At 45.9% G+C, this 20,985-nt stretch overlaps 1 protein-coding gene across 3 annotated transcripts in view; it reads right to left on the reverse strand.

The window, feature by feature from the left end:
* The window catches only part of LOC105899554 (attractin), an 88,913-nt gene extending 68,622 nt beyond the window's left edge, over positions 1 to 20,291 (reverse strand). For all 3 annotated transcript variants that reach the window (XR_004165062.2, XR_004165061.2, XM_031579819.2), the window contains exons 1-5: positions 19,313 to 20,291; positions 7,907 to 7,990; positions 4,987 to 5,100; positions 2,717 to 2,845; positions 871 to 1,070 (exon numbers count right to left, since the gene is read on the reverse strand). Coding sequence is in view for 1 of the 3 variants with exons in the window: in XM_031579819.2 (XP_031435679.1) it covers positions 871 to 1,070; positions 2,717 to 2,845; positions 4,987 to 5,100; positions 7,907 to 7,990; positions 19,313 to 19,566 (781 nt within the window). In the remaining 2 variants the exon portion in view is untranslated. The remainder of the gene's footprint in view (positions 1 to 870; positions 1,071 to 2,716; positions 2,846 to 4,986; positions 5,101 to 7,906; positions 7,991 to 19,312) is intronic.
* Between the last annotated feature and the right edge of the window lie 694 nt (positions 20,292 to 20,985).

Raw genomic sequence — 20,985 nt, forward strand, 5'->3', positions numbered from 1 at the left:
GCTAGCTTTGCAGGCCCCATGCAGCGTCATCGGCACCTCCTCCAGCGTCTCCTCTAGGAGCCGCAGAGCCCCTGTGTCTTGGTGAAGAGAAGCTGCTGTTTCCCCCATCTGCCACCATCCCTCAGATGGACCAGTACAGAGAGCCCAGCCCTCGTCAGACAGTTCCAGACCCTGGCAGAGGAGAGCCTCCTAGTCCTCAGAAGACAGTTATAATATAAAGGCTCCCCCATGATCTATTCCCCTGCCTTAGAGGTGGCACTCCAGAACAGTCAACCTGTGACACAAGTTGGAGGCACTCAGGTTATTTGTGACCAGAACCCTTCCCCTGTAGGGTAGCTCGGGTCAAAGGCCAATTCCACTTAGACAATTTGGCAGACATCTTCTTCAGCACACCCTACCAATTCCTTTGTCTTCGCACGGAAGAACACCCCAAGAAATTCATACCTTTCCCTTCAAACCCTTCCCTACAACCCCCCGACCCCCCACCGGAGTAATGGAGGCCCTTTCTCTAGCCCATTCACCAACAACAAGAAAGAACCATCACTTTGAGCAATTTACTCCAATCTAGCTGATGAGGCTCTCTCAGATACAGCTTGGGAGAGAGAGAGAGAGAGAGAGAGAGAGAGGAAGCCAGAGAGAGAGAGAGACAGAGGAAGTCAGAGGAAGAGATAAAGAGAGAGAGAGATGAAGGGAGTGATAGAGAGAAAGGTCATTGTGGGTTTGAAGGGGGTAAGAAAGTGTCAGCAGAAAGCGCTTGTGTGTGTGTGTGTGTGTGTGTGTGTGTGTGTGTGTGTGTGTGTGTGTGTGTGTGTGTGTGTGTGTGTGTGTGTGTGTGCCTGTGTGTGTTCGCGCACAGATGTCCATATCCACCTTGCCAGTTGGGTTTGCAGACACAGGTCCCGTTGCGACAGTACCCCCTGTGAGGGTGCCCGCAGCCAGCTGGGCAATATGGGATATCACACGCATCGCCCCTCCAGCCCGCGTCACAGTCACACACCACACCCCCGCCCTGGCCTGCCCTGTCCTGACACACGCCCTGGTCGGAGCAGTTATTGGGACACGTGTTTATCCTGCGGGACAGAGAGAGAGAGAGAGAGAGAGAGAGAGAGAGAGAGAGAGAGAGAGACAGACACAGACAGTGAACCTTAAAGATGAAGAGGTCCTGTGCATAAGGCTTCACAGCATCCCTTTCATATCATAGATTTAGAAATCCCACATTCAAAAAATATCTGATTAAACATAACCACCAATGAGTTTAGTGAAGAGCGGACAATTCACAGGAATCCTGAAAATGAGCTCTTAACTCAACACCCATCAGTGCGAAGGCTGGACCAGTTATACTGTGCTACAGTGAATTAATCATGAGCCGTAACGCTTGATTTATTTTAGGAAACAGTTCACACTTTCCCAGACCTAATGACTGAATGACTTAAATAAATTACTACACCAAGACCAAATTATACAAAACACAGAACCACAGTTTCTTATACCTCCCTCTCTCTCCCTCTCTCCCCCTCTTTCTCTCTCCCCATCTCTCTCTCTCCCTCTCTCCCCCCCTCTTTCTCTCTCCCCATCTCTCTCTCTCCCTCTCTCCCCCCCTCTCGCCCTCCTGAGAGGCCGTGAGAGGTGGCATACACACCAGTAGGAATGTTAGACGGGCTGTGGCAGAATGTGACTCGTCTTGGTAACACAAACATTCCCCAACATGTCTCAATGCTTCAACAAAATGTCTGCTGGAGGTGTGCGTGTGTGTGTGTGTGTGCGCATGCGTGCGTGCATGCGTGTGTGTGTGTGTGTGTGTCCGTGTGTGGTGTGTGTGCGTGCGTGTGTGTGTGTGTGGTGGGAGAGCTGTGGTGAGGGGTGCAAGACTGCAGACAGGGTGTGCTGGAGAGGTGGAGGACACCGAGGCAGAAGGGAGGAGTGGAGGGGTGGTGACACTGTGCATGGGGGGGGGGGGTGATGTGGTGTGTGTGGAGGGGAGCAGTGGTGCTGGGGTGCATTAGTAAGCCCCTCACACCCCCGAACCCCCCAAAAAAGAAGCAAAGAGGGGCACTGCAGCTGAATAGAAACAAGCTGATTGATGTCTTTGAGTTTGTGTGTGCGTGTGTGTGTAAGGCTGTCACATTAGTTCTGTTAGCCCAAACTTTGATGGGGTTTTTGTGTATGTGTGTGTCTGTGAGTGTGTTTGCTTAACCACCTCAGGCCTGACAATTTGGTCACCATGGAGACTGTGCCAGCAAAAAACCAAGACCGCCCAATCAGTCGTCCCCTCAGTCTCGACAGAGGTCAAAGAAAACATCCCTCTCTCTGTCTCTCTTCTGCCTTTCATCTCCGCCTTCTCTTTTCTTCTCCTCTATCCCCTCTTCTATTCACACTCTCTCTCTCTCTCTCTCTCTCTCTCTCTCTCTCTCTCTCTCTCTCTCTCTCTCTCTCTCTCTCTCTCTCTCTCTCTCTCTCTCTCTCTCTCTCTCTCTCTCTCTCTCTCTCTCTCTCTCTCTAATCCTCTGTCAGCTTCACAGACAGGCTCTGTGTGTTCCCCGTCTGAAGGGCACAGTCAAATCAAAGTTACCTTCCTGATAACATTCAAACGTTCATGTTAAAACTGGGCTGGTGCTAGAAAGGAGAACTCTCTCTCTCTCTGTGTGTGTGTGTGTGTGTGTGTGTGTGTGTGTGTGTGTGTGTATGTGTGTGTGTGTGTGTGTGTGTGTGTGTGTACCTGTATGAGATGTTGAAGCCTGTCAGGTTGTACGCTGCATCACTGAAAAAGTGGAGGAGGGCGAATCCGGACTCTGCGACCACTTCAGGGACCGTTTCATTACTGTAGCGCTCGGGGACGATCAAGCCACTGTAACACACACAGAAGCACAAACATATGCATTCACAGGTCTGCAGGGAGGAAACAGGCAGACATACATATAAATATTCAGTCCAAAAGCCAGGAATGGGGAATTACAATACTCTGCATTCACACACACTTAACACTCAAGGTCCATTACACAAACACAGCCCAATGAATGCAGATGCATGTCTACTGTGCTGCTGGAAAGTTGCCTGAAGACAAGCCTTCTGTGTCTGTGTGTGCGTGTATGTGTGTGTGTGTGTTTGAGAGAGAGAGAGAGGAGGGGCGAGGAAAGCAAGTCTCTATGTGTGTGTGTGTGTGTGTGTGTGTGTGTGTGTGAGAGAGAGAGTGAGAGAGTGAGAGAGCGAGAGAGAGAGGAGGAGGGAAAGCAAGTCTGTGTGTGTGTGTGTGTGTGTGTGTGTGTGTGTGTGTGTGTTTGAGAGAGAGAGAGAGGAGGGGCGAGGAAAGCAAGTCTCTATGTGTGTGTGTGTGTGTGTGTGTGTGTGTGTGTGAGAGAGTGAGAGAGTGAGAGAGCGAGAGAGAGAGGAGGAGGGAAAGCAAGTCTGTGTGTGTGTGTGTGTGTGTGTGTGTGTGTGTGTTTGAGAGAGAGAGCGAGGAGGGGCGAGGAAAGCAAGTCTCTATGTGTATGTGTTTGTGTGTGTGTGTGAGTGTGAGTGTGAGTGTGTGAGAGAGAGAGAGAAAGAGGAGGAGGGAGGAAAGCAAGTCTGTGTGTGTGTGTGTGTGTGTGACATAATGTACTCCCAGTAGCCATTCTGTGCCATGTTGTCCTTCATTAATGAGTCTCCCAGTGCAGTCCTGCCTTACACAAGAGCAGAGGCAGCCCTCTGACAATACATCAAGACCTCACTCGCTCCCTTACTCTCCATCTCCTCACTGACAAGATTAACCACTCAGACAATGCAACAGGTGCACACACACAGGCTCACACACAGACACACATACAGGCTCACACACAGACACACATACAGACACACACAGCTACACATACAGACACACACACACACACACACAGACACACACAAAGAAATACACAAAGACATAGACAGACACACAGACAGACACACAGACAGACACACAGACAGACACACACACAGACACACACACACACAAAGACACACACACACACACACAGACAGACAGACAGACAAACACAAAGACACAAAGACAAACAGACACACAGACAGACACACACACAAACACAGACACACACACAGGGAAAGGGACTGCAGGCTTTTGACTGAATTTCTCAGTTGGAAGTCAAGTATTCTTTCAGCTTCTCTTTGTCATGATGGAACACCGGTCATTAAGAAAACAAACACATTTGCATGTGTTTGGATTATAAATATATATAAAATGAATTGTACGTTCACACTTTTTAATACATACCTCAGTATGTAAACAAATTAGTACCTTATCAGTGGCTACGCAAATGTCCAGGTTTTGTCAGGACTGCTTAAGTTAAACAGACTTAACAGGTGATATGAGGTGGCGTGAAAGTCACTCCTGATAACATACATAAGTCACACACACACACAAACACACACATTGACCCACACACACACGCTCACACACAGACACAGAACAGATTGTTCTTGTACTATATCTCTCTGAATTCTGTGAGGCAGAAGTACTTTTTCCCGCAACATGTCCCACTGCCCCTTAACGTAAGTGTGTGAGATTGTGCATATGTGTGTGTGTGTGTGTGTGTGTGTGTGTGCGTGTGTGTCCTGAGCTGATCCAGGATTATCAGGAGGAGTGAGGACTCCAAGCCTCAGACACACTCCTGCATAAACCACTTAACTCACTGATACCATACACACACACGTATAGCATTTCACCAATCAGAACACAATCTCACTCTTACACACACACACACACACACACACACACACACATATGTCTGAGAGGTGCACACACTTTGATTACAGAAATGACTCATACCTCAAACCTCCCTTGCTAAAAAGCTATGTCACAGCACTTTTTACAAACAACCAAAACATGTCCACACACATTCATACACACATTCATACACACATACATTCCTACACCCCTTAAAAAAACATCCGGCTACCACCAAGCCCAACATACACAGAAACTGACACCCACACAGAAACGCCATACGGTACCTGAAGGCAGCCAGCAGTGGGGAATAGATGGAGTCTCCGTCATAAACATACAGGTGGTCCCAGCTGCACTCCGTGGCAAAGTGGTTGAACCGCAACCGCAGTATACTATTCGGCCTGCAGAAGGAGAAACAGCGAAAACATGAGCTCCAGTAAGGCGTGTCTGTGTGTCTGTGTGTCTGTGTGTCTGTGTGTCTGTGTGTCTGTGTGTCTGTGTGTCTGTGTGTCTGTGTGTCTGTGTGTCTGTGCGTCTGTGCGTCTGTGTGTCTGTGTGTCTGTGTGTCTGTGTGTCTGTGTGTCTGTGTGTCTGTGTGTCTGTGTGTCTGTGTGTCTGTGTGCAGTCAGATTTATGTTTGCCAGACAAAAGCACACATTCAGCATCCCACTTTAGAAGGAACTTTAAAAATGGCTCCTCAAGGGTCCTCGCCCTCTCACTGAAATCAAGTAAACGTGCGGAACATTGAATATACCAAATGCCTGTACCAGCCAATTATAGCTCCTGAAATGGAAGTTGCCTGACTATGATATTGAAAAGTGATGGTGGTACAACATATTCAGAGCAAAGGCTAAAAAAGGTTGGTGTGATGATGTGAACTGCATATAAACACTGACTCTAAATGTCATTACAGAGAGCCATTGCTACAGAAGGTCTTTTGAATGCGTTTATGAATGTCCTGCTGGGCGACAGGATGGTGATGAATTATATGCCAACTTTGCTCAGTGCTTTTACAGTGGGTGGGGTTGTGTGGCTCTTACATAAATGCAATTTACAGAGGCCATGTGAAGAGAGAGAGATTAATGTTACCTTGGTGGCATAGCTATGGTGATCTGACCTGCCAGCCTGTATTACTGTATACATATAATCTCCTACTGCTACAGATGTTCCAAAACAGGGGTGCATACTCCTGCATACTACTCATATTCAGGCACAAAACAGGGGTGCATACTCCTGCATACTACTCATATTCAGGCACAAAACAGGGGTGCATACTACTCATATTCAGGCACAAAACAGGGGTGCATACTCCTGCATACTACTCATATTCAGGCACAAAACAGGGGTGCATACTCCTGCATACTACTCATATTCAGGCACAAAACAGGGGTGCATACTCCTGCATACTACTCATATTCATGCCCAAAACAGGGGTGCATACTCCTGCATACTACTCATATTCAGGCACAAAACAGGGGTGCATACTCCTGCATACTACTCATATTCAGGCACAAAACAGGGGTGCATACTACTCATATTCAGGCACAAAACAGGGGTGCATACTCCTGCATACTACTCATATTCAGGCACAAAACAGGGGTGCATACTCCTGCATACTACTCATATTCAGGCACAAAACAGGGGTGCATACTCCTGCATACTACTCATATTCATGCCCAAAACAGGGGTGCATACTCCTGCATACTACTCATATTCAGGCACAAAACAGGGGTGCATACTCCTGCATACTACTCATATTCAGGCACAAAACTATGCTAGACTGTATTTTCAAAAAGCTTTGTTGCTCTGCAACCACCAAAGCGAGAGAGAGAGAGAGAAAGATAGAGTTGAAAATGAGGGGTCTCTCTCTTGATTTAAGGATGTCCATAGCATAACACAGCTTTTGGGGAACACAGCCCTGTTTTGTGAAACCGTCCATTCGCAGCGGTTTTACACTGAGAAACATTGGTTCACCGCAGTCCAGAAGCAGAGTGGAAACACTATTTAGATCAGACGTTGAGGACAGTGGAGCCCCATTTCATGAATGACGCCTCTAGTTACTCTGCTGTTTGACAGCAGTGGAGTAGCGCTTGATTGGTCCAAAGCATGCAAAAGGGGTGGAACCTGGGTCATGGACACCACTCATTGGTCAGTCAGGCAGACTACAATTCTTGAGAAGATTATTTTCATGAAATCAGAGGTGCTTAGAGAAGATTTGCTTAACGGACATCAAATGTGGTCAGAGTGTGTAACAGTGGAGATGTGTAAATGTGTGTGTTTTCTACGTGAGCTTGTCAGTCTGCGTGTGTATTAGGGATGCAACTGTACAGTGGGCCCACGGTTCGGTATGCATCACGTTTTTTGGGCCGCGGTAATGGTACGGTTTTGGTATCTTTGCCTATGGGCAAATAAAACGTTCTATTCAGAAAAATGGCAGACTGACTAGGCCTGGTTTCTGTCTCTAGCACAGTGAGGTAGCTTTCACTTGCTCTGGAAGTCCAACTATCAGTGGAGAGCGTTAGACAGGGCGTCTGAGTCAATTTGCTTTCAATTTCTCTCTGTGATGTTTCATAGCTTTACTGCTGAAATGTGTGCAGGAGGGGATATTGTAACAAGGTTTTTTTTTTTTATTCACATCACATCAGTGATGGCCACATCAATGAGGCATTATGTTAGAACTTTATTCCACTGGTGGCAAAGCCTGCAGACTGTACTTTGTTTACAGTCTTCTTACCTTCGGCATCGTATTGAACGCTGAATCCTAAATGTTCCCACACAGCGGTGCCTCTATGTCTAGCTGGCCTTTGCCATTGTCAAGTTGGAGCAGAGATAATCTTGTTTTTAGTTTCCCCTCTCTTCTTCAGCTCCTATTTGCATACAGAGTGCTGATAGGCTCCAGGGATGTTCTGTGGATCTGAATATACAACGTGCGGGCAGTCTACAGCGCAATAAGCATGTTTTGGAAAATATAGGAAAATGACATAACGTAATACCGTGGTTCGTGTGTGTGTGTGCGCGTGCGCGTGCGTGTGTGTGTGTGTGTATTGAACTGCGGGCATACCGATACGTTTGACATAATACCGTGTACCAATGCATCCCTAGTGTGTGTGTGTGTGTGTGTGTGTGTATTGAACTGCGGGCATACCGATACGTTTGACATAATACCGTGTACCAATGCATCCCTAGTGTGTGTGTGTGTGTACTCACTGTCCCTCTATGAGCCAGGTGCATTTGGTCTTGTATTTGTAGTTTCCTGGTCCATCTGAGAGAAAGCCAGAGGGTCCGGACAACCTGCAAAGAGCAAAACAAGTTAAGAACAGATATCAAGATGGCCTGCATTCAAAACACACACACAAATACAGACATTCAAGTCCCTGCACGCACACACACACGCACGCACGCACACACACTCACACGCACACACGCACACACACACACTCACACACTCACACACACACTTTTGTAGCCAGTTCAAGGTTGCTCTAGCCCTACAACAAAGGAGTGCCGTAAACACCATTGTTCCTCAAATGTGCAGGCATAGATCCGCCCAGACAGCCATCCTTCCCACATGAGTAAACACTCCCAACTGTCCAACTGAAATTCAAACACAAGTGCACTTTCCAAATCTCTGGAAGGCTACCGTCTGAAAATCTTCCACATTAAGTATGACAGACTCACACAGATTCATTTGACTGTACACCAACCACTGTAAAGAGCTCCTCAGATAAACAAATAGCCCTTTATAAAAGCCATAAACATTTATAGTGCGATTGAGGCTATAAATGAGTGGCTCTGATGGCCTGGTTATGTGGGCGTAATGATGCATCAGGCTGTTTATTTCCTATTAGAGCTCATTCTGGTAATTCCCTAGGAAACTTCTCACCTCGGAAACTTCCCAGAATTTAACAGGCCTAGCAGTGTGTGTCGGTGACAGGGTGACTATTTAAGTGAGCAACTGTGTGTGTGTGTGTGTGTGTGTGTGTGTGTGTGAGAGTGAAAGAAAGAGAGCGAGAGAGAGAGGGAGAGGGATAGACAAAGACAGAGATAGACCGTGTTTTTAAGTGTGTGTGTGTATCTGAGGAAGTGAAAGTGTGTTTGCGTGTTACATGCTACAGGTTGTGTGAGGTGTGTGTATACTTGCTGATCCCACTGGTGCTCCAGTCTCACAGCGGGTGCATTCACAATACTAATTATGCAGTGTGTGTGTGTGTGTGTGTGTGCTTAGACATCATTAACACAGCTCTGGTCCATAGAGAACAGCAAGAAGAAAAAAAAAAAAAAAAAACAGGCAAACAGAAAGCACTGGAGAGAGACATCAGTAGACCTCTGCCTTAGTCTCCCATCACTGTCTCTCCATCTCTCTCGTGCGTGCACACACACACACACACACACACACACACACACACACAGACACACAATACACACTCACTCACTCTCTCAAATTCACACCATTTTACAGAGCTAATGGATGTAATATTCCTCATTAAAATCCATTAGGCCATTGTGGTCTGCTGCACCATGCTAGGCACAAGGAACAACAGGAAAGGATGAAAGAGCCAAGGCAGAGAGAGGAGAGAAGAGGAGAGAAGAGGGGAGGGGAGGAGAGAGAGAGAGAGATGAGAGGGGAAGGGAGAGGAGAGGAGAAAAAACGAGAGATGAAAGAGAAACAGGCACACAGACATGGCCAAGGGGCCCAGAGAGTGACATCAGAGAGATTTTGAGAGCGACACCTACGGAAAAGAAAATCACAGGAGGACACAGGGGGGAAACAATCAACTCGCCCTTACAGAGGCTGGGTCTTCCACAAGCCCATAATGCATTGGGCCAAATCACTAGGTGCACAACAACAACAACAATAAACAACAAGTCTCTGCAGGCACACAGTGCTGATAGAGGAAAGCGTTTGGAGATTAATCTTCTAAGAAGGCCAGTGTAATTGCTGCCTCCAAACCCAAGGGGAAGAAGGAAAGGGAACAGAAGCCTGACACCGACTCGAAAAATGATCTGCCAGACAACCGAAATGGTCGTGGTGTTTCTACCGCATGACCACTTTTTTGCCTGGTGGGAAAGACACAACAAGACAAAAAATGTCTTCTTTAAGCTGACAGAGAGGACCTCGGGTCGTTAGGGGTCATTACTGGAAATGACATCAGGCACGGTGTCCCAGCGCGAGTGGTTGCAGGAGGGCACAGACACACCATCATGTTCATGCATCAGGTCAGGTCAGGTCACAACACCCCCTCACTCCTCAAGCCCAGCCAACGGCCTCATTTGCAGCTATACTGAACCCTGCTGCTGTGTTGTCGGGGCAATAGTGTTTTTTTTTTAGTAAACTACTCACCATTAGAAACGGCAGGCATCGAGTTGCCATAGAGACTGAATGTTCTGCTCTGAGACGGATGATGTTTCGCTGCTGGCCAAACAGAGCATGGAAATCCTCAGGTATTGTGCCGTCTGTTGACCCTTTTCATGATGGCAAAATAATATAAATGAATATAAATCAGGCTTAAATCTACCTCCAGATGATCCAACTGTGTATGGTCTTCATAGAAGCATGATAGGTTAAAAAAACACACACACACGCAAAACACACACACACACACACACACACCAGTGTGTATGATCCAGTGGTCCTTCACTGAGGTCTTGTGGAACACCTCCTCCCTATACCCCCACCTGCATTCCCCCCCTGTCACCCCAGCACTCCTCCCTCCAGTCCAGAGTGAAATCTGTAATCTGACTGGGGCTTCACTCAGAAGAAACAAAAACCCAAAAACAAAGAAAGATTTCAATCTCTAAAAACCCATCCATCTTTAGCTCTCCATGAAGGCAACCAGTCACAGTACCCATTTGTTGTTGGACTGGCTCTGCCATTGCCTCAGTTATCCAAGCGAGGGGGGGGAGGGGGGGTCGATCCAAGAAACCAGAACTGAATGTAAATGAGCCATTCACTGTTTCACTGTACCGGCCACATGCACTTAGACCTGCATGGCTTAATCTTTGAGACAAGCATATGTTACTGGCAGGATCAACCAGGTAGCTACGGAGGGAGAGGGAGACCAAACAATACGTGTACATTGAGAGTGGATTAAGGGATAAATGAATGCGTGCCCATTGTGTCTCACTGGGAAGTTCACTTCCAAATAAAAACGTACTTCAAGAGGTAGTACAAACCAGAGGTACAGACCACACCCGTACATTTTCGCTCTGGCCAACAGAACAATGGTCCAGGGAAACAGTGTCATAAGGCCGCTTTGAACAGAAATGCTATCATGTGTGACAGAAACGTATTAGTATGTGCAGCGGGTGCTGCCATGCCCTCGAGATGTCTCAAAGTGATTGAGGAGCTTCACAGCATCTTCCCTGTAAACTGTAATTCAGTTATGGAATTATACAATTATGTGTGTGTGTGTGTGTGTGTGTGTGTGTGTGAGAGAGAGAGAGAGAAATAAAGAGTCAGAGAGACAGACCGACAGATGAGATGGAATTAAACATCAGGCAGTGTGACAGACGGCAGGAAGGCTCGAGGACCCCTCCACACAAGACGAGCTTTCAGCAGCACTTCCTCCTTGTGTTTACTTCTCAAACACTCTTTCATGCGTCCTCTGTCTGCCTCTCTTTCTCTCTCCCATCTCCTCACACACACACACACACACACACACACACACACAGTCACACACACGTGAGGGTCTGGGTTGCAAAACCTGATACTAGGTAATTACACACAACCACACCCATCCTCACACAAACACAAACACAGAGAACCTCCTCTTTTAGCTGAATGCACATGATCCTCACACATCCATTCACAAACACACACACACATTAAAATATAGATCTTCAGATTTAGCCTGAAACCAAGACACATTTGGTGCTGGGCTTTGTAAACAACCTAGACTGTATGAAGTATTGCTGAACCTTTTCTTCATATATGACTTTGCCTTCCAGACATCCCGCCACAACACATGAGAACCAACAAAGCTTTAAGACACTGCACACACACTCTTTAATCACCACTGCTGACATCTCTAAGAGCTCTAAGTGCTGGGCCTTTGATAAACGTACACACTGTATGGCAAACATAAACACAACTCCAGTCACTGCGGGCCACAGCTGCTGCCCCATGCAACCAATCAGGAGCCTGCCTTTCCCACCTCCAAACAAATCAAACCAACACACAAATCATTTTGTGCAGGCCTACATAAGCCAGACTCCATCAGCTGTCCAGGGGGCTATTCCAAGTATGTGGTTTAGTGACAAACCTGGCTAAGTTAACCGGAGAGCCCTATGGTTAAGTTAATAGAAGAGATCTATGGTTAAGTTAACAGAAGAGCTCTATGGTTAAGTTAACAGAAGAGCTCTATGGTTAAGTTAACAGAAGAGCTCTATGGTTAAGTTAACAGAAGATATCTATGGTTAAGGTAACAGAAGAGATCTATGGTTAAGGTAACAGAAGAGATCTATGGTTAAGGTAACAGAGGAGATCTATGGTTAAGGTAACAGAAGAGCCCTATGGCTTTGTTTTGCCAGGAGAGTTTAGGAGGTTTACCGCTTACTCTGAGTTTACGTACCCAGGTTTGTCACCTAACCACATACTTGGAAACCCCCCTGATGGCAGTTGATCTCGAGCGGAACCGACCCAGATGGCAGTTGATCTCAAGCAGAACCGACCCAGATGGCAGTTGATCTCGAGTGGAACCGACCCAGATGGCAGTTGATCTCAAGCAGAACCGACCCATATGGCAGTTGATCTCGAGCAGAAACGACCATGATGGCAGTTGATCTCAAGCAGAACCGACCCATATGGCAGTTGATCTCGAGCAGAAACGACCATGATGGCAGTTGATCTCAAGCAGAACCGACCCAGATGGCAGTTGATCTCAAGCAGAAACGACCATGATGGCAGTTGATCTCGAGCGGAACCGACCCAGGTGGCAGTTGATCTCGAGCGGAACCGACCCAGATGGCAGTTGATCTCAAGCAGAACCGACCATGATGGCAGTTGATCTCGAGCGGAACCGACCCAGGTGGCAGTTGATCTCGAGCGGAACCGACCCAGAAGGCAGCTGATCTCAAGCAGAACCGACCCAGATGGCAGTTGATCTCAAGCAGAACCGACCCAGATGGCAGTTGATCTCGAGAAGAACCGACCCCGGTGGCAGTTGATCTCGAGGGGGGAGCCCCCCCCAGATGTGACGCTGATGCGACAGGTCTGGGTGAGATCTGGTATCACGCTTTCCGCTGAACATGCGTCAGCATTGATGATCCGTGTTGGCATGAATTTTTCAGCACCCGCCGTTGTCATGGCAACAGCACAATTTGAGTGACAGGCAGGCGGTGGCGGCCAGGTAACTGGGGTTCACATCGGCCATGCCGCTGATTTCAAGAGTACTCACCACTCTGTGCTTCTACATAATGTAGGCTGGACTTCACTCTCCGCAGAAATGTGGGGGCTGAGTGGAGTGTGTGTGTGTGTGTGTGTGTGTGTGTGTGTGTGAGAGAGATAAAGAGGGAGTGTGAGTGAGTGAGTGAGTGTGTGTGTGTGTGTGTGTGTGTGTGTGAGTGAGGTATCATTGGGGGTATGTTTGCAAAAACTAAAAACTGGTCATTAGCAGCTACAGACAATATTTAATGTCCAAAATTAAAAGGAAAACAAAAAAAACATGTCAGCTTTGGCTTTCATCCTCTGAAGGAATTATATGTCTCTTTCCCTCCCTCCAAAAAAAACATGGCCACCACTGGGAACTTTCTTTTTCCTCTCAGACCTCTCTGTGATTCTGGAAATGGTCTCTGCAAATGGGAAGCATGATTAGCTGACGAAAATAACAGAAAAGTTGTCTCAAGCAAGTCATGCTTACTCACACTGATTACTCAGTCTTGTAGTTCTCAGACATTTCTCAAGCTTTCCAAAGTCAGACCTGGAGGCCAAACTGCCAGAAAAGCAGAGAACACATGGCTCAAGGAACTACAGCCCCCACGCCCCCCCCCCCCCCCCCTCAGGCACTGTCGTCTCCTGGGCAATCAGTTTCAAAACAACACAATGGGTTATATCCTCAGAGATAAATCTGTGCTGGAGGTCCTGAAAAACAAAGCTGCAGCCACACTGGCTTGCAGACAGATTGAATTGGCCGCGCTTATTTCAGACACATGCCTCGCTCAGACCTCAGGATGTTCGTTTAAACACTTAAGATTCTAAGACATTATGTACGCCCGCCTCAAGACAAACTGCCCTCATTAACTGGACTTAGCTAAACTGAATTATGCAAATGCTCCTGTGTTGGCCTCCTCAGAAAAAAAAAAAAAAAAAACCTTGAAGCCATCCTTGAAGCGAAAAAAAAAAAATTGGTAGCAACAAATCGGTCACTTCCTGAGCCAAAACAAAAAACAGGATGCAGCCTATTCGTAATCGTCCTCCGGAAGCCCATTCATTCAAACCCATCTGACCACAGACGCCATTACACTAACCCTGCACCGTCCGCAGGCTGACTGCAGTCTCTTGCCCAGGAAAGCGCTGACCACTGCAGGCCACACAGCCTCAGAACCATCTCCATCTCCAGACACACCCCACATAACTCAACTGCTGACCTGTGCACTGCACTTCTGCAAAGTGTGATTATATATATATATGTGTGTGTGTGTGTGTGTGTGTGTGTGTGTGTACCTGTGTGTTTGTCTGTATGTGTGTGTGTGTGGTAGGGCAGTCGTGTTCACCACCCGGTTTATTGGCTAATGTTTCCCAGCGGCTGCAAATCACCCAGGACTGGCTGATGCTACACACACGGGTCCTGCCTTAGGTTACATGCCTCCACACTGCTAAATGTTTAGTGTGCCCAGCACACAGCTAACGAGCAAATGAGCCGGAGGACATTTGTAAGTGGTCATCCATATGCAAATAGACCATGACTGGCAGGTCAGATATTCATTAACTGTGTGTTTAACACACTTCATTAAAAATGCACGCCATGTCCCTGCTGTCTGTTTTACGAGCTGAGAGCATATTATGTAAAGTGGCAGAGGGTGTGTGTGTGTGTGTGTGTGTGTGTGTGTGTGTTGTGTAACGGGCTTTTCACACAAGTGTTGCTACTAGGGCTACAACCATAACTGCAACCGCCATACAGCGGTACTAGGTGTCCTGCGGTGTCCTGCGGTGTTGAGCCCATGACCGCTACTACCATCATAACAGCTCTTTTCCCTTATCTGAGAGTGCTGACATCCTCACACAGCTTGTGGCTTGGTCTTTGGTTTTGTCTACACGTACCGGAATATAAAAAAAAAAAAAAAAAAAAAAAAAAAACTCACTACTTCGAACAGGATCACGTCTACAGTTCAACCTTTTTTTTTTATCTCTCCACACATGAACGCAAAACGATTCTAAAACATCCAGACCTCTGCACTGAGCATACACACAGCATTTGGCAAGTGCATCACGTCATTGTAACCTTCTGGTCGACTGATCGTTACTTACTACGCGTAAATGTTGCAGTCAAATAAATATGCTCGTAACATGTAGGGCAACGCAGATGCTGGACTCCTTTAAAGCTGGACTAAAAACATTTGTATTCAGGAAGGCATTTCTGGCCTTGTGTTAAATCACTGCCACTAAGTTTTCTATTATGCTTATGTTAACTCATTTTTTATTTTATTGTATTATTATAGTTAGTTTCTAATATGTTGGCACTCTGAGATTCTTCTGAATGAAGAGTGCGTTACAAATAAAATTAATTATTATTATTATTATTATGTAACTATAGGGCCGTTTTGCTCCTGATTGCAATGAATCCTCATGACTACACATCATGGCAACATTAAGAGACAAGCCAGACATGCCATGCAGAAATAGTCTTCTGAATTATGCATATTTATAACTCCTTAAACTCTGTCAGCTCAACAATGTCAACATATGAAGGGACAAGTAACGTCAAATGAATGATCTAGAAGGGCACTCAGAGAGCGCAGAACTCTGTCAAGGTCAAATGCCATCTCTCGCAACATTAGCGAAAGTGAAACAAGAGTGAGTTTTGGTGTAATGGCCTGGGAACCGTGAGATTTCTTATAAGTTTATTGCAAGCCACACCGTGCGACATGGATCTAATAAACTTGGGTACGACATCAAGTTGGACGGATGTAGACTCTACAATGATACCACTTACTGAATCGCGCCAGTGTCGCGTTGAACAGTGTATAATTTCATGCTGCAGTCTATTTGGTTGGTTAGTAGACAGAGGCCGTAGCAGCAGTCACATTGTGAGATGATAGATAGATAGATGGATACTTTATTAATCCTGAGGGAAATTTAGGTCATTCAGTAGCTTATACACATACACAAATACACTTATAGTTATACACTTTACACCTCACCGACATACATACATAAATCACATATACATACACATAGGGAGAACATATTCACACAGAGTGTTTCCAGATACAGGAAAGAGTGCAATGATTTTGAGAGTGTCGGTGTCCAGGAGGAAAGTGAAAAGTGACAAGTGATCTTGTGCTGCTGGTGTGGAGAGTGCAAAAAAATATATAATGTTCTTGTGCTTATAATGTTCTTGTGCTTGTGAGGATGGGTAGTGCAAGATAGTGATCTTGTGCTTGTGTGTGTGTGTGTGTGTGTGTGTGTGTGAGATAGCCTGGCACCAAAATTTCGACCATCTTTGGCATCTTTGTTCACAAGACCGTGACAACGGCCATCTTTGAACCAAAGTGCAACGTTTTGAAGCCACGACCAAATATCGCCACGTTTCTTTTACGTTGGTCATCGTTCGCCTGGGACAGCCCAAACTCGTGGACCAACTACCTAAAACCCCAAACGCCAACAACAGCACAGTTTGCACAGATAACTAGCAACATTATTACACAGTGGTCAGACCCGGTCCGCAGAACATCAAAGTTAATTTGAGGATGATACCAAAACTACTTGCCTCAAAAAGCAGCACATTTCAGCAGACTTGCCTTAAGGTTTAGCACATGCTAAATCTTGCCAAGCCAATCAGCAATTAGCATTATGGAAAATGTTAACATCCGCAATCTTGGGAAAGGGAGCAGCAGCAGCAGCAGAGCTGGGTATTAATAAAACATTTGGCCTAAAAGCAGTTCCAAGAAATCAACAAAGAAATGTTACTGCTCCAGGGGAAAGGGCGTGGGAACAGTCGCCCGCTTTGTCTCTTTTTTTTGGACCCTGCTCATTACAAAGATTAATAATAATCAAGAGAGAGTTGGGCTGCGGTGGGTTGTTTTAGCACGGCTCTCGTCCTATATGCCAGGCCAAGCCGTTCCCTCTTCATCGGGTGCCATTGTGTGTGCCCTGGTGTACGGCGCCAGATCTGCAATGTGCCATTCCTGCCACTAACTATGGTGGAGGCATGCCAGCAAACACGACTGGGCCTCACAAACAGCATCCAACTTCCATATGGGATGTTGTAGAAAGAAAGAAAAGAAAAAAAACAACAACCTTCATGTCCAAAGGGCCATTTACCCAGTGAACAAGCGGTTTGTAGTTTAATATGGCAAAATTCCTCCCCCTCTTCGTCTTGTCTACCTGGCACTTAAGACCTGTGAAACGGAAGCTATTGGCTATTGGCCTGCTCCCTAGGACAGGAGAGACTTCAAACATCCACAGTGGGGAGGAAGAGTGAGCACACTGGCGGTTAGAGGTCCTAGTACGCAGGAACTGGGCAAGCAGGATGTAGACTTGAGGTTTGCAAAGGTGGAGCTTATCAGCATTTCATCAAGAATATCATCACTGGAGATCCAGATCAGCTGTAACGGTTCAGTGTGGGTGGTAGGCTTTCCACTGAATCACTGAGCGCTGTTGCTATGGACCAACCTGATCTTATGGACACATCGCAGTCAGGGTTATGTTTGTTCTTGCAGAACAGATCACAGATAGATCACAAATAGGAATCAACCTTCTGATTCTGATCAACAGAATATATTAATGTCCCAGTAATCTCCTCCTGTAGTGCTCATTATCAGCCAGGAAGTGGTTTCTCATACGGGTACACGATTTACATCACACAACATTTACATAGCTTCTTTTCTGTTTGAAATCCACCGCTGTTGACTATGTTGGCCTGTAAACATGCAGTCTTATTTGAAATACAAATGTGGCTTCCACTGTGTGCAGTTTGTCCACACATGTGCAACCTTATGGGTGGAAAGTCCTTGGTCCCAAATGGGTTCTTCTCCGTTATGAACCAAATGAAGAATCTATAGAGCCAAACTCTTCAGGGTCAGCCTAAGCATCAATAGCTGGTGGACTGCCATCATAAAGCAGTAATAGCCTACACACACACACACACACACACACACACACACACACACACACACACTTACTAAAATGCCAATCTGAGCCTAAGCATGACTTTGTTTCATGACATGCCCTCTAAAATGAACATGAAAGCCCTCATTGTGTGTCAATTGTAAAGACATTGAGGAGAACTTCAAACAAGTGTTCAACCGCTGCCTTCATGGTAGGCAGTTTGTTTTCTTCTTCCTTGGTTAATTTAGGTAATATGCTTGAGAGTTCTTACATGGCTATTTTAAATCACTTCGCTGACAAAAAATCTCACACTAAACCACTCTTTTCCTTCCTCTCTCACAAACACACACACAATAGTAAACAGACAAAATAAACCTCATGGAATTTCAGCTTCGGTTAAGTTTATCTTGCATGTCTTGCCGCCATTTACATAGGAGTCCCCAAAACTCTTCGCGCATGCAGCAGAAAGGCACAGGGTAAAACTCCACAACTATTCAAGACTACCAAAATACAAATACAGTACGCTAGTCAGATATATTGAGGAGCGCAAAGGTCACGAACGGTGTGCAACTCAATTTAGTTTTTATGGTATGCTCAACAAAACAGTCTTGCACTGCACTGCCAATAAATAAGTCTGCACTAGGAAGATAAGACTAGTGAAATGTTAACGTTATGATGACCAGTCCACTGTAAAGTTCTCTATCATCTAGCTCATCATCTAGTTGTGTCTCATTGGCATCATCACATCATGTTCCCTTTCCTTTAAGCCAACAGCATTTCAGCATTTCCCTAACACTACTCTGCATTTACAGTTTTCCAGGCCTTGACATCAGACGTTTAAGATACAGCGCTTCTTCAGACTTCATGCACCTGCACAAAAGAATTGTAAATGAAAAGTATTCGAATCAACTGCTAATTAAATGAGAATGAGCATAGCGTGCCAAACCAGTGGCCCCTCTGGGGATTGTTTCCACTGACCAATGTCCAGCAGCACGCCAGCTGTCCAAGTCATAACATAAAACTAAGATTAGCAAACCAGACCTGAACAGGAACGGATGATAAGCGTTACCAACAACCGCTGAGACTATGTCTGAGCTGGTTGATGTATAACGGTAAGAAGACCACTCTAAAGGTGACTAAGCTAAAACAACTATCTGTCTCAACAAAGCTATTTCCACATAGACGCAGAAGCCCAGCGAGTCTGCATTCAAAACTGACCCGCTGCTTGGTTTCAGCTACACTGCAAACAGCCATCACGTCGCATACCACGTCATGCAAACATGTGCATTCGTAGCCTTTTCTCCGGTACTAGCCTACCTGTCACATCGCCTCTTCCCCGGTCTTACCTGAAGCGGCCGCCGCAGTGTTGGCATTGGTCCCCAACCCAGCCCGGGTCGCAAAGGCAGTTACCAGTGGCGGCGTTGCACTTTCCATTCATGCAGGGCTTTTCGCATTCTTTTGCTTCGGCGAGAGTCGGCAGTTGCACCAGGACTGCTAGGGCGGCGAAAGAGAGGAGCGTCCGCGACAGTGATAAACAGCCCCTGGGCTGAGCTCGCTCCAGGCGACGGCCCCAGCAGGCCTCCCAAACCTCCCCAGCCATATTCGCGAAAATGGCTGCTGGTCCTTCGGTGGCGGCGATTCCGTTTGCCAGGGTATCGCTACCGGACCCTCGTTCACGAGAAACGTGGGTTATTGTATATGAAACCTTGTAGATTGTGTATTTAGGTGGTAGTTATCGTTAATGTTAGATAAAAATGTCCGCCTCTCTGCTTACATCTTAACTGGTCCCATCGCTAGCCGCTGCAGAGCGACGCATACTGACACCCGGAAATGACGTCTTCTTCAGTTTACAGATTGACTCGCAGAAATTGTAACAAAGTATCTTTCCCTCAACTGGTAGTCATTATCTGAGTTACACATGGACACACTTCTATTTTGGCTGAACATTTTTTTTTAAAAGGCGACGTGGTTCAAATCACAGCTGATATAATGTAAATATTTTTTTTTCATAGACATATGGTTGCAACATCTTCGTAAATGAATCAGCCTCATTATACTGATTTCCCTTAAACCATACACATGAATCCAGTTTGGCCAATTTGTTTTCTCTAATCCAGAGCAGTTATTGTCAATGAAATTCTCACGGTAATTTTCTCGCTTTACACATATCATAGTGGAGTTTCTCATTGGTTAAGAGCGCCCTCGTGTGGAATAATTTTATATTGCGACTGTGAGTGAACCTCCTGGAAACTGCACTTCAGATTTTCTCCCAGATAATATGGTATAGTATCTCCCAAGGGCGTAGGTTTGGTCTCAGCATTGGTAGCGACACTGCCCGGCAGCCCCCCCCCCCCTATAAAAAAAAAACGTTTTTGATATTATGTTGAACAGGTAAACTTTATTAAAATATATTAACATTTGTGTACTAACTTTTGGAAAATGGACAATTCAACGTCTCACCTGAAACCCTGATGCTGATTCATCATCACCCTGCTCTACATCTGTAGCTTCAGGCTGCTGTTTTTCCTGCACAGTAATTCATCAATTTAATACAGACACTAACCATGCTTAGTTGACTGCTGACATTGGTCGAAAGATTACAGGGAACAGAGATAGCCTTATTACTATCCAAGGGATCATATAGGCTAACTTATCACCAGTTAATATCACTTTTGAGTTGCTAGCCTGCTGGTACTAGTGTAAACTAGCATGGTCCCATTATGTGGGCACGTTAGCTTTACCTTTTTGGCTTCAACAAGACCAGCTGCTGCTAACACACTGGTCGAAAGATTGTGTGGTATTTTTACCTACTTATGACTGTATTGTTGAATAATGTGTGTATTGCTGGTACTGGAACATGGACATCTCAACAGATAGAAGTAGCAGTTAGATGAGAAGCCTTTTTTTCCCACCTTTTCCCCGATGGACATAAATATCATGCAAATATCCTTAATGGATATAAATATCATGTGAATATCCTCGATGGATATACATTTGGAGCCATAAGAACAGCAGTAAT

The sequence above is a fragment of the Clupea harengus genome, chromosome 14 (genome assembly GCF_900700415.2).
Source record: "Clupea harengus chromosome 14, Ch_v2.0.2, whole genome shotgun sequence".
In the NCBI taxonomy this organism is placed as follows: Eukaryota; Metazoa; Chordata; class Actinopteri; order Clupeiformes; family Clupeidae; genus Clupea; species Clupea harengus.